Genomic DNA, 13,905 nt, shown 5'->3' with positions numbered 1-13,905 from the left:
ACATAAATTGCGAGATCCCAATTCCTAACCATGCCATTTTATGGGAATGTTTTAAATTTAATTTGAATGTCGCATTGCATTGAACACGAGAGAGAGAGAGGGTTGTGTGATTGGTAGGATTCACCTGCATCACTTGAGGCATTCTTGGTTCAGCCCATGGTGTCAAATCTATGATAAAAGTTTATCAAAATTGTTCGGTACTTAAGTTGCGGATAGTGTTTTTATCTCAATTTTTTTAAATTTTTACTCATCCATTATTTAAGTAGCGGACGAATAAAAACGAAAAAAACAAGGGCGCGCGAAAAATACAGGGGACAACAACAAAAACTCTCCAAAACTAATACATGTAAAAATTTCCATGGGGTTCAGTCTCTTATATTATGCCCACAAGTTTCCTACGGATTTACCCGCAGAAAAAATTGATTTGTACATAAGAAACATGATTATTGCAAAAAAAAAAAAAAGATACATCTTCAGTGGATTTATTTGCAGAGAGATAAAATTTTCTGTTGATTTATCTACGGAGACGAGCTTCCTAGGAAGTTGCCTACGACATTTATAGGAGAATTACCTGCGGATATTTTGCAGGGAAGATTGTTGCGGATTTTTTCTCATTTTCGTTAGCATATTCCGCGGGAAAGTTTTATGAGATATCAAAAACTGCAAGAAATAATTACCTACGAAACTATTAGGTGGGAAACAAAATCCTTGAGAAAATCTACGGGAAATAGCTGCGGATTTTTTTGTCCAAATCCAAAGGAAAAATGCAATTTTGTCACATGTGGCAGCCAATTTTGTTCTTTCCGTCAATTTTGTCACATGTGGCAGCCAATATGCTTATGTGGACAGACACGTGGCACTTGGACACACTGACGCATGTACTATTCAAACGGTGTTAGTGACAAAACTAACGGAAATGACTAACTTGAAACCTAAAATAAACGTAAGGGACCAAATTGATACTTTTTAAACGTAAGGGACCAAATTGAAATCTAAAATAATTGCAAGCGACCAAATGTGTAGTTAAGCCTAATGTTATCTGTTGTTGGCTCTTGTTGACGAGTCTTCTCTTGATGGGCTATGTGTCGGTGTTTCACAGGTTGTGATCACATTACCGTCAATATATATATAGCTTTGCAATTGATTTGCAAATCATTATTGAAGGAATTATCACTTCCTCATGGCACTCAAACTCTTAGGACGACTCTGTACGGGGGCTGCAATTCTGGATGCGGGTTGCAATTTGAAACCCTAGACTCATCGTATCAAATTATTTCGTTCGTTGTATATATACTCTGCTTTTCTTGTTTCCAACATGTATAATTTCCTCATGTTTAAAATAAAATAGAATTTAAAAATGAACAAAAATGATAATTATAGAAAACATGTCAACATATTTTATTTTTCATTTTATATGCTGCATTTTAAAAAATAAAAATAAAAATCATCAAAACATTTACTCTCATAACTTTTTTAAATACCATAGTCGTTACTAGAGGCATATAATAAAAATTACACTCACTATGTACCAAAAAAAAAAAAATACACTCAAACTTTTTTAAATACCATAATCACTAGGCATATAATAAAAATAAAAATCTTCAAAACAACTACTCTCAAACTTTTTTAAATACCATAGTCACTAGAGGCATATAATGAAACTTACAATCACTAACAACAACATTAAGTTGGTTGACAACAATATAAATTGAACCAAACCATCCTAATTTATTTACATATTAAATGTTACCATATAAATCAACCCCTTATATTACATTCTTCTAAAGTTGAAGAACCTTTAGTAACATTACTAGTGTTTCTATTTTCTTTTTTGTTCTCACTCTCATCAAGGTACTGCTGATAAACATATGATATAAATCCCCAAATAGCTAGGACCATAGATATGACCTTAATCCCATTCATTTTTTCTTTGAAGAATACCACAGCCAATATAGGAACAATAGGAAGTCCTAAAACACTTATAGCCATGGAGAAAAGTGAAGAAACCTCAAAAATAAGTCCAACACAACCAAGATTAAAGACTTTCCAAGATATGGCTATGAATGTAAGAACAAGCACATAGGAAGCTTTTCCAATTTCATATTCTTCCATTTCTTTCTTTATATCATTCCACTCTCCACTTGCAAAAAGTCCTAGTAGTGTAGCACAAGTAGCTACTATTGATGGATATATTATCATATCCATAATAGCTTTAAAATTTTCTTTTTTCACTACTTTCTTGAAACCTAGTTGCGTAAGCGAAAGAACTAATCCACACCCGGCGGATGAGCATAGAGTGCATATGAATCCAATCAAATACATTTTCTTGGAAACATGTGTGGAATTTGATGAATCACTTTGGAACAAAAGGAGGGAGGAAGAAATTGTTAGAAGGACTATGGAGTTGATTATGTAAGGTGTGACCTTAAGTGAGTTTAGGAAGTAGGCAAATAAAGCATTGAAACCTAATTGGGATGAGCAAATTAGGGTGAAAGTAGAGATAGGGAGGTACAATAGCCCAATTGAAAATAAGTAACAATTTAATGCAACAATTAAGCCAATTGAGACATAGACAAAAGCCAGCATGAAAATGGATGGTTGATAATTTGGATCAATGATGTTATTATTTTTATTTTTTGTGGTGATTTTTTTTGTTGATGAGATGAAAAAGTAATAAGGTAGTAGAATTGGAAAACCAGCTAGTTGAGCAAATGTTGCCATCCATTTACTCTTTCCTCCTTTTTCATAGTACAATCTTCCTAAAAGTGTTGCACAAGATTGGCCTACTAGCACAAGTGTAACATAAATGGCTACCTTGAAATAGTTAATCTTTTTCTTGTTGATTATACTTGATTCTTTCATGATTTGATCTTCTAAGCTATTTTTTTCCAATGAAAATGTCTCTTTGGCTTCAATTGCATCTACAAAATTCATACAAATTGGTCAATACATCAACAAAGGTATGTTGTTATATTAAAATGTACTTTAATTTTTAGCAAAAATATTTTGGCATGTTCGGTTTTAGAAAACATTTATTTATTTTTTAGTCTTAAATTATTTTAATTAACACAAATTTTTTTACCATAAGAGACATTTTTACATTTAAAAATAAAAATAATAAACATTTTCTCGAACCAAACACGCCATTATATTTTCTTAAACATACAATGATTATTTAGTATATATGCAACAATGTAGGTTACCTCTTTTACAACTCATGTATAACTATATATCAACATAGATGATATGTTTCATGGTATTGATGGTAACAAAAATTATAAAAAAAGTGTAGCAAAAGTAAGATAAGCAACAATTAATTGATTTTATGAGACATACAATTTCATAACATAATTAAAAGTTCTTTGTATTTTTGAAAATTGAAGATGAAAGTTTGAGTGACATACCCTCCATTTTGTGAAGTTGTAGTTCATGAACTTCTCCCATTGTTGTAGAAGGTGAAATAATAATTTTGAGAAAGTGAAAGAAAAGAGTGATGAGTGAGTTAAGTTTAGGAAGTGTAGGCTTGTATTATTTAAGAGAGGAATATGCATGCAAATGATATATAAACAACAATGTGGTCCACATGAGTGCTCATTCGTGACAGTCCCTATAAATTACAAGTTGATTGCAATTTTTAAGTTGTGTGATTAAATTGTACTACAATATTGATCTCTTTATTTTGTTTGGGTACAACTATATTTATCTCTTGAAAGATAAAAATTAATTATATCATCCCATCCCATAATAGTAAATATTGAATTTAATGAGTCAGTTGTAACCACATTTTAAAAATAATAATAAATAATAAATTTTTATTGGAAATGAATATAAACATCATCTCATTAATCTACCCACTCATTAAAAAGACAAAGTTCCTTCCTTTTTTAGCTAGGATCTAACTTCAAGAGACTCTCTTCAATAGGAGAAGAAATCTTTGAAGAGAAAATCAAATCATTTCTTGCCTTTCAAATTAACCAAACCATTGCACGTCAAATAACAAGTAAGCGTTTTCTATTGTTATTAAGAGTCAAATACATGTTAACAATATACATTAATTTTAGAAGGCAAAAAATAGAACATTGAGAAACCAAAATTTTAATCTTAACCATCAAACTAATTTCTTTCACTTATGAAAAACCGTCAATAATAATGAAAATATCCAGTGTTTTATCTCATTCACATACCAAAAGGAAAAAAAATTGCTTATGTTTTCTCATATTGACTATAAGTGATTTTTTATGATCAATCTCAAACACATGTTGACAAGTTGTTTGTAAGACAAAGAGGATGCTAATTTGGTGATAAGTTTTCCTTAAATACAGTCTCGACAAAATGAGTCTTTTTTAGGCATTGAATTGTACATGGCAGATTTGTATCATTGTGTTGAAACTAATTAGAATTAGGTAAATGTTTAGATACTTTTAGAGTTTCATCATATATCGATATTATGTAGACAAAATTATTTAAAATTTAATTCATTTTAAAATAAATTAATATAAAATATATGATATTAAAGAAAAAAGGCATGTTATATAAACACATTTTGGCTGACAAAAATACGACATTTTAAGAGAAATGTTGTTTAGACACATTTTTAAGACAAAAATACAACATTTAGGGATAATTATGTCATTTCCTTGATAAAAAGTACAAGTTGGTAGAGAAGAAATAATGATGGCAGAAGAGAATAGGATATGAAATGACAAAATTATCTGTAGATGTTGTATTTTTGTCTCAAAAGGTATGTCTAGATAACATTTCTCAGGATGTAAAATTAAGCAAATGAAATTTTCGTGATAATATAACGAATTGGTTGCACGTCATGTTATACTAACATGAGAACATATGGTCATAGACTCATAGTCACTTAGTAACAGCTTAATTAATAATACCAAAAAAAAAAGGCTTAATTAGTAAAATGGTCGCTTAAAGACATTTTTGGTTTCAGATTGATCCCTTAAAGAAAAAAAGGTCCAAATAGGTCCCTTAAAGAAAAAAAAGTCCGAATAGGTCCCTTAAAGACATCTCCGTTAATCAGTTTGGTCCTATTTAGACCTCTTTTTAGGGACCAAACTGATTAACGGAGATGTCTTTAAGGGACCTATTCGGACTTTTTTTTTCTTTAAGGGACCTATTTGAACATTTTTTTCTTTAAGGGACCAATCTGAAACAAAAAATGTCTTTAAGGGACCATTTTACTAATTAAGCCAAAAAAAATAATCTTAAATTGTTCGGTAGTGATGCGTTGTCAATATAATTAATTTTTAAATATATACATCAAATTGGCTATGCTAGTGTGGGTAGTGTGGAATAATATATAGAAACAATTGGGTTTGGAATAATGTGAAAGATTCGGGGCAACAACAATGCGGTAAAGTGATGCATTCGTGGAACGAATGGGACGTGTTGTGAATTCGGATTGAATCACACCAATACCTTGATGTGTGTGGAGCAAATGGATTAAAGCAATCAACAAGCGAGAATGACAATAATAACAATAACAAAAGATAAACCGCGAAAACGTAAAGAACACGAGATATTGTTTACCCAGTTCGGTTATAACAACCTAGTCTGGGGGAGAGAGACTCTCCGTTCCACTATCAATGAAAAACTTGATTACAAAGATTCAATACAAGAGTTGCAAGAATTTAGCCTTGATCCTAAATTCTACCCTTTTCCCGAATCTCTCCCCGTGACCAAGAGATTCAATCAATAAGTGTTTACAAGGTGATGAATCAATCCCCAACCCTAGAGTATGCCCAAGAGAAGTTCTCTAATAAACCCTAGTCTTTTGTTGGCTTTAGAAACCCTAAAATCACCTTAAAAAAAATCAGAAAACGCATAACATATATATATAGGCCCGCAGACACTACGCCTGGGCGCAGCCTCCCACGCCTGGGCGTGAGCAGGCAGAGTTCAGCCCAGTTTTTCACGCCTGGGCTCCAGCTCCCACGCCTGGGCGTGAGCAGGCAGAAACTACCAAAACATGATTTTCTGATTTTTACATTATTTCAAGGCAATATTCAACAATTCTCCACCTTGCCTTTAAATCAATGGTGATGCCGACTTCTCATCAACCATCGTGCTGCTCTCTCCAAGTTTACACCACCCTATTCGGCCCCCGGAGTCTACCTCTCCGTACTCCCGAAAAATGCTTGCCTCCAATTGCCCTTGGATTTTTAGGACAACCCACAAGCTACACCGTACCATCTTCAAACCCCGGATTGTATCTTTCCGTACTCTTGAAGATTTGCTTGCCTCCAACCAACCTTGGAATTTTTAGGTGGTTTCACAAGCTGCAACCTCAAACTCTCCTTGTGTCCAACTACCTCCCGCGGTCTAACAAGTTACCAAGCTTGATCACCGTTGCTTCCACACAAGGTCTCCATAGCCATACCACTTTGATGTACCTCCACCTCAAACCGAGTTTCCTCCACCAAAGCCTCAAACCGGTATATCCACTATGTCCTCCACCTTGTAACGTAACACTTTTCAACTACTCCGAAACACACATCAAGTCATTGTTAGTCTCCAACACTTCCCGGTTTAGTTCCACCACCTAGTAAACTTCATTTCACTAGTACAACTAAAACCAACCAATGTCACTAACAACCAACCGAAGTTTCACAACTTATCCACACCATGAGAATCACAACTAGTAACAAAGTTCAAGAACAATACCTCGCATTGTGTGAAAGAAATTCAACCATACCTTGAACCTTATAAGCTTTCCCGTCTCCAAGATGAACAAACTCCACCTTCAACTAGCTCTAGGGCTTCAAAGTACTCCTTCCTCAAAACACATGTGATCGGAGCATCCAAAATCTATGACTTCAACTCCATTGATTCCCAACTTCACCACACTAGCACATCCGCATTTTCACAATAATAAAGTTGTTGTTTCAAACATAATCCCGAGTATTATTCCACCGCCTCTCCAGGCTGATGTTGAGTATTATTACCACCGCCTCTCCAGGCTGATGATGAGTATTATTACCACCGCCTCTCCAGGCTGAGCCTGAGTATTCTTATCACCGCCTCTCCAGGCTGATGTTGAGTATTATTCCACCGCCTCTCCAGGACGAACAATCATCTATCGTTCCCAGCTTGTGACTATGAGTGCTCCCGCACTCTCAAAGCCTTCCTCATAAGCTTCATCACACTTTTGTTGAGTTAATAAAATTGCCCTAACCTTCACCTTCCACAACCCGAAGTCGTTACTCCCGGTGAACTTCTCAATTTCCCACTCAGAACCCATGATACCTTAATCCTTTGATCCTTGCCCCACGGTGGGCGCCAATTGTTGTGAATTCGGATTGAATCACATCAATACCTTGATGTGTGTGGAGCAAATGGATTAAAGCAATCAACAAGCGAGAATGACAATAATAACAATAACAAAAGATAAACCGCGAAAACGTAAAGAACACGAGATATTGTTTACCCAGTTCGGTTATAACAACCTAGTCTGGGGGAGAGAGACTCTCCGTTCCACTATCAATGAAAAACTTGATTACAAAGATTCAATACAAGAGTTGCAAGAATTTAGTCTTGATCCTAAATTCTACCCTTTTCCCGAATCTCTCCCCGTGACCAAGAGATTCAATCAATAAGTGTTTACAAGGTGATGAATCAATCCCCAACCCTAGAGTATGCCCAAGAGAAGTTCTCTAATAAACCCTAGTCTTTTGTTGGCTTTAGAAACCCTAAAATCACCTTAAAAAAGTCAGAATACGCATAACATATATATAGGCTCGCAGACACTACGCCTGGGCGCAGCCTCCCACGCCTAGGCGCAGCCTCCCACGCCTGAGCGTGAGCAGGCAGAGTTCAGCCCAGTTTTTCACGCCTGGGCGCCAGCTCCCACGCCTGGGCGTGAGCAGGCAGAAACTACCAAAACATGATTTTCTGATTTTTACATTATTTCAAGGCAATATTCAACAGGACGCGGTTCAGTAAATTCGCGACAGGAACAGCAGCAGACCGCAAGTACATCAGCAGAATACACGGTGGAAAAAACCAGAATTTGGATGGCTCAAGTGCATGGTTGATGCGGGTATTCACATCGAGCAAGGTGTTACAAGCGCGGGATGGTGTGTTAGAGATTACTTGGGTCAATTTGTGTTAGCCGGTACATCATGGATTAAAGGGAAATGTTCCATAATTGAAGGGGAAGCTCTTGCCTTGTTTGAATCTATGATCGGAGCGTCGGGGTCTCACTAATGTCATATTTGAAACAGATTCTAAGAATGTAGCGGATGCAATATGCGTTCACATGCTGGGCTTTCTGACTTTAGTATTTTAATTTGTAAAATTAAGCAATTGTTGTCTTTACATTCAAACTTTGAGGTGAGTTTTACCAAGCGACGAGCGAATATGGTTGCTCATACGCTTGTTAGGGTGACCGTTTCTTGGTCTAGTCGCTACCTATTTGAATTACTACCTTCTTGTATTGAACCTTTTTTAATTAATGAAATACTATAAGTTTGTTTTTGTCAAAATATATATATATATATATATATTTATATACATCAAATTATAAATATATTTTTAAGTGTCTTTAACTAATTTTGATCATTAAATATGACTTTTTTTAATTATTTTGGTTCACAAATTTATTTTTTAGTAGTTAATTTAGTCTATAATATTTTTTTTTTTAAAATATAAAAAAAAGAGGCACTTGAAATGTATTATATATTTTATACATTTAGAGAGCGTAATAGTGTAATACTAATAGAGTCTCACACATTTAGATACTAAAATAAGTATATTACTCAAATAAAAATAAGAACAATCTATTAAAAAAATGAAAAACATGAGGAACATGTTGCAAGGATGACTTTGAGAGATTCTTTAAAGTGGCATGTGTGACTCGGTTTAGTGTAAGTGTGCAACATGTGTTGGATTCATGGATTTTTTTACTGATTAAAGAAGAACAACAAAATCTATATATGTGTATAGCATCACATCACATATTTGTGCGACTTTGTGTTGGTTTCGTCAGATGCAACTCTCGCGATATATAGTAATACTAATATACTCGATATTAAATTTTGTCTACAAAATACCAATGCTCAACTAAATATTGGAGCATCGAAATTTTGGTCTTAAAGTTATAAGAATGACTTAATGACTATGAATGAGTTAACTAGTAGAGTGATAAAGAAGTGATAAATTCAATTCTCACCCAAAGCCAAAAATTTAACAATATGAGGCTTTGTCTAAAGTCTTTCATGGTACACAAATCTTCGATATTAGTATAACGACTAAAAAATTTGATAAAATCTATCGTTGAATTAAAAGTTTATATCATATATATAGATCATCCATAAATTTTTTATATTTTTTTGAAAATCATTTGATATGTTATTGAGGCTCATCAAGATTAACGGTATTCAATAAAAATCCATAAACCGTTAATTTTGATGGGTCTTAATAACATATCAAATGATTTACAATTTTTTTTTATAAATATTTATGAATGATCTATACGATATAAACTTTCAATCCAACAAATAATTTTATAAAAAAATTACTTATTATAGCAGTATTTCCTAACTTATGTACGGTGAAAGACTTGACGAAATCATTCACCATTAACTTGGTCATTCTCGTGAACCCCAAGTAGTTTATCTCTATTTCATCAGCAATATCACATGGGAAACACATGTGAAATAATTGAATTTATTTACCGCTTTAAGGCATGCATGATTGCTCAAGTAATGTACAAATTTACTTAATTACTTATAAGAAGAATTCAAACAAGAAATCCTCAAGCCCCATGTACATATCCAAATTAATGTATGTGCCTACTTTTTCAACCTAAAGTTTTTGGACACGTCATATAATCTTATGTTAGGGTAATTTCTTTTAACTCAAAAGTATCTTTTTTTCAAAGAGTTCCCACACACTAGTGAAAGAATTCTTACCCATCAAAAGTGAAAATAAATTGGATTGGATAAATGGTTTTTTTGTTGACTTCGTGCTTTTGAGTAATATATAGTAAGAGTAATATATATAGATTTATATTTTTTCATCGTAATATATTATTTATCACAATTCATTAATGATATTGTATTTTGTTCATTTTAATTTTATTTATAAAATAAGGGTTCAAAATATTATAGTATGTTTTATTATAAAAATAAAATTAAAAGCTAAAATAATCAAACTCCACAAGGATCACACACACAAATGTTAATTTTGTTATCGACTCCTCCCACTTCTCTCCATCTTCTTGATGACGCTAATCAAACGAGAGAGACTCGGCGAGTAAAAAAAACGAGTTAGGAAGAACAAATTACTAATTTAATTCTTAATTTAGCTTTTCATTTTAAATTGACAAACATGAATTACAGGAACATGATTTCATTTTAAAATAAAAAATATGACAATCTTGGTAGTTTTAAGCTAACTGTGTCGTAAGAGCAAGATGGAGGATTAAGAAGAAACAACACAATTACATATTTACCCCCAAATTTATATCTTTTTAATTTTAAACAAGGGTGTTTTTGTCCAATTCAAAAGGGTGAACCATGCTAATACACACCTTCATAAAAATGAATGAGTGTTATATATATATATATATATATATATATATATATATAAATAATTTACTCCCACTATTTATATAAAACATGTGGGAGTAACTTAGCAAGCCTACTCCCACTATGTATTTACTAAAAACTCAATTCTATTTATTAAAACAAACATGTTTTAAACAAAAGGATAAATTTGTAACTTGCATTTTATTCTATTTTAAAAACAAAACAAATGAAACATGTTTCCTTCATTCTGGTAAATGTCTCATAGGTACTAACTAAAATGGTTTCTGTAATTTCTTTTTCCTGCGGTAGTTCTTAATTAATTCTCTTTCTAAATAGAAGGGTAGTTTGAATATTAGGGAAAAGCTATTAAGGGAATTCATATATGAATTAAAATTATAATTGAAACATTAAGGGAATTCATATATGAATTAAAATTTCACTCACAATAGATACCTATGAAAGTGTATTTTGGTCCAAAAGAGGTTTCCGGTTTTTAATTTAATTAATTAAATGAAAGTTACAGTACTACCCTTCTATTTAAGATTAGTTTAAATAATAGTAATTTGGTTTTTTGGTCAAAAGCATGTGGGAGTTGGCGTGCTAACTTACTCCCACATGTTTTTAGGTGGGAGTAAATTAACAATCCCCAAATATATATATGTGGGTTGCTAACATACTCCCACTAAAAATTAGCAATTCCCAAATTAGCAATCCTACTCCCACTATGGACCTGTTTGGATTAGCTTCTTTTCGAGTTTATGCAAACAGCTTATGCAATTTTTATATATTATAAGTTTGTCAAGATAGTTTATGATAAAATAACTTATAAAAAATACAATTTTCACTAGTGTGAACTTATAAAATAGTATAAAACCTAATTTATATTGCATAAACTGTTTGCATAAGCTCAACAATAAGTTAATCCAAAAAGACCCTAAGTATTGAATAAAATATCAATTCTATTTATTCAAATCCATTATAAACAAAAGGATAAATTTGTAAAAATCATTTTATTCTAGTTTTTAAACAAAATATTAAAAACATATTTCCTTAATTTTTGTAGGGTAAATGATCATTTACCCCCTGCATAATTAGCGAATTTTCGTTTACCCCCTGTTCATATTTTTTTTCTGTTTACCCCCCTGCAAAACATAGATTCCCTCATTTTTCCCCCGGGTGTACAGCAGGACATGTGACTGTGCAAATATGTTGACGTGACTTGTACACGTGAAAAAAAATCATTTATATTTTTTTTTAAAATTCCACGTCAAATAATATATTATTTTTTTTTAAAAAAAATAATTTTTCTCCCTAAAATAAAATAAAAAACGAATTTTTTTTATTTTGCACAAAAAATAATGATTTACTCCAAGATTTACTTTTTGGAATCATGTAATGATATTATTATGAAATTCTTATGTGCTATTTTGCACTATATCTGCAGCAAACTTAATTTCTTAATGAAGTTATTCTCTTGAAGCTTCAATTCTTATGTGATATTAAATTATGCGGCAACTTTAGCTTGCACTATATCAGCAACACTAAATTATGCAGAAAAAAGTAAAGTTTTGTTTTTAAAAAATAAAGATTCTATTTTTTTTAATTAAAAAAGATTTGAAAATAAATCTTTAAAATCTTGGAGTAAATCTTTATTTTTGGTGCAAAATAAAAAAATTCGTTTTTTTTTATTTTAGGAAAAAAATAAATATATTATCTGACCTGGAATTTAAAAAAAATATAAATGATTTTTTTCCACGTGTACAAGCCACGTCAGCATATGTGCACAATCACATGTCCTGCTGTACACCCAGGGGGCAAAATGAGGGAATCTATGTTTTGCAGGGGGGTAACCAGAAAAAAAATCTGCACGTAAACGAAAATTCACTTATTTTGCAGGGGGTAAATGATCATTTACCCATTTTTGTAAATGTCTCACATGTACTACTTGAAATTGATCATCCGCTTAATATTAATTTCTTCCAAATAACTAGTCTGTGTACCCGTGCGATGCACCAGACTGTATTGGTGCGTAGAATATTGATTTTTATGGTGTGAATTGACAGGCTATATTTATTTTTATAACAATTGATATATTACATTTAGAGCATAAAAATGTTAATAAAAAAAAAAACTAACAATTTAATCATCTTTAATTTTAAGCAAGAAAAAAATATAATTTTAAAAAAAATATATTTTTGTTATGAATATTAGTGGATGTCCATATAAATTATTGGTCCATGTTATTGGCCCATTATATTTATCAATAAATAGATCTTATGCATGCATCATGTAAAGTGGACTCTTAGTAAATAAGACAAATTATATTCTTTCACTCTTCACTTCTCTTCTCTTCTCTTCTAATCTTCTCTCCTCCATATATATCAATGCTCTTGATGAATAATAGTACAAACTGTAATTACTAAAAATATCTGGTAAAAAGTTTAAATTAGAAAGAAAAATGGATTCAACCGGGAGACTCCAACACTCGGTTCTTTCATGCTAGTATTAAAGGCAGAAGATGAAGAAATCAATTGACAGCTTTGAAAAAGGAAGAAGAGTGGATTCAAGGGGTGGACAATATTAAAAAAGAAGTGAAGGACCATTTCGCAAGGAACTTTACAGAGGAGTAGGATAGTAGGCCATTCTTACAAGGTATTGATTTTAATATGCTTACTAATGAGGATAATGCTTTGTTGTCGGAACCTTTTGCCGAAGAAGTCAGGGAAGTTATTTGGAGTTCTGACAGAAATAAAGTCTGGGACCGGATGAATTTAATTTGAAATAAGATGTGATGGCCTTTCTAGCAGAATTTCATGATTATGATGTTCTACCTAAAGCTCTGACAGCCTCTTTCTTGACACTTGTTCCTAAAAAGTACCATCCGCAGGACCTCTTCGATTACCCATTTGTTTGATCGGATGATTTTACAAAATTCTCTCTAAACTTTTGGCCTCTAGATTAAAAAGAGTACTGGAAAAATTAATCTCTAAATATCAATCGGCTTCGAGAGAGCTTATGATACTGTCACCTGCTGTTTCTTAGAGCGTATGATGAGAAAAATGGGATTTGCGGAAGGTTGGTTAAAGTGGATACGAGCATGTATTTTTGAAAGTTCTGTCGGTTCTAGTCAATGGGAGTCCAACAGAGGATTTCAAAGTTTGTAAAGTCTCACGACAAGGCGATATCCCCTATCACCCTTTTTGTTTTTAATTGTAGCTGAAGGACTAACAGGTATGGTCAGAAGGGCAGTCGAGATTGGCAAATTTCATGGATACAAAGTTAATGAAACTTTACAAGTTCAAATCCTTCAATTAGCTGATGATACGATTCTGATGAGAGAGGGCTCTTGGGAAAATTT

At 32.5% G+C, this 13,905-nt stretch overlaps 1 protein-coding gene across 1 annotated transcript; it reads right to left on the bottom strand.

Annotated features, from left to right (window-relative positions):
* Nucleotides 1-1,758: 1,758 nt before the first annotated feature.
* Nucleotides 1,759-3,444, bottom strand: LOC123885888 (purine permease 21-like). Its single transcript, XM_045935228.1, has 2 exons — nt 3,405-3,444; nt 1,759-2,921 (listed from the first exon to the last, which is right to left on the bottom strand). The coding sequence occupies exons 1-2, from the start codon at nt 3,442-3,444 to the stop codon at nt 1,759-1,761; spliced, it is 1,203 nt and encodes a 400-aa protein (XP_045791184.1).
* Nucleotides 3,445-13,905: the final 10,461 nt, after the last annotated feature.

The sequence above is a fragment of the Trifolium pratense genome, linkage group LG5 (assembly GCF_020283565.1).
Source record: "Trifolium pratense cultivar HEN17-A07 linkage group LG5, ARS_RC_1.1, whole genome shotgun sequence".
NCBI lineage: Eukaryota > Viridiplantae > Streptophyta > Magnoliopsida > Fabales > Fabaceae > Trifolium > Trifolium pratense.
Note: the sequence above shows the minus strand (reverse complement) of the source record. Positions and strands in the feature narration are given on the sequence as shown.

What these genes read in the sequence shown, in the direction of transcription:
- LOC123885888 (XM_045935228.1), bottom strand. Translation starts at nt 3,444, where the DNA reads ATGGGAGAAGTTCATGAACTACAACTTCACAAAATGGAGG. An exon ending in ACAACTTCACAAAATGGAGG is followed by an intron (nt 2,922 to 3,404) that starts GTATGTCACTCA and finishes TGAATTTTGTAG; the next exon opens with ATGCAATTGAAGCCAAAGAG.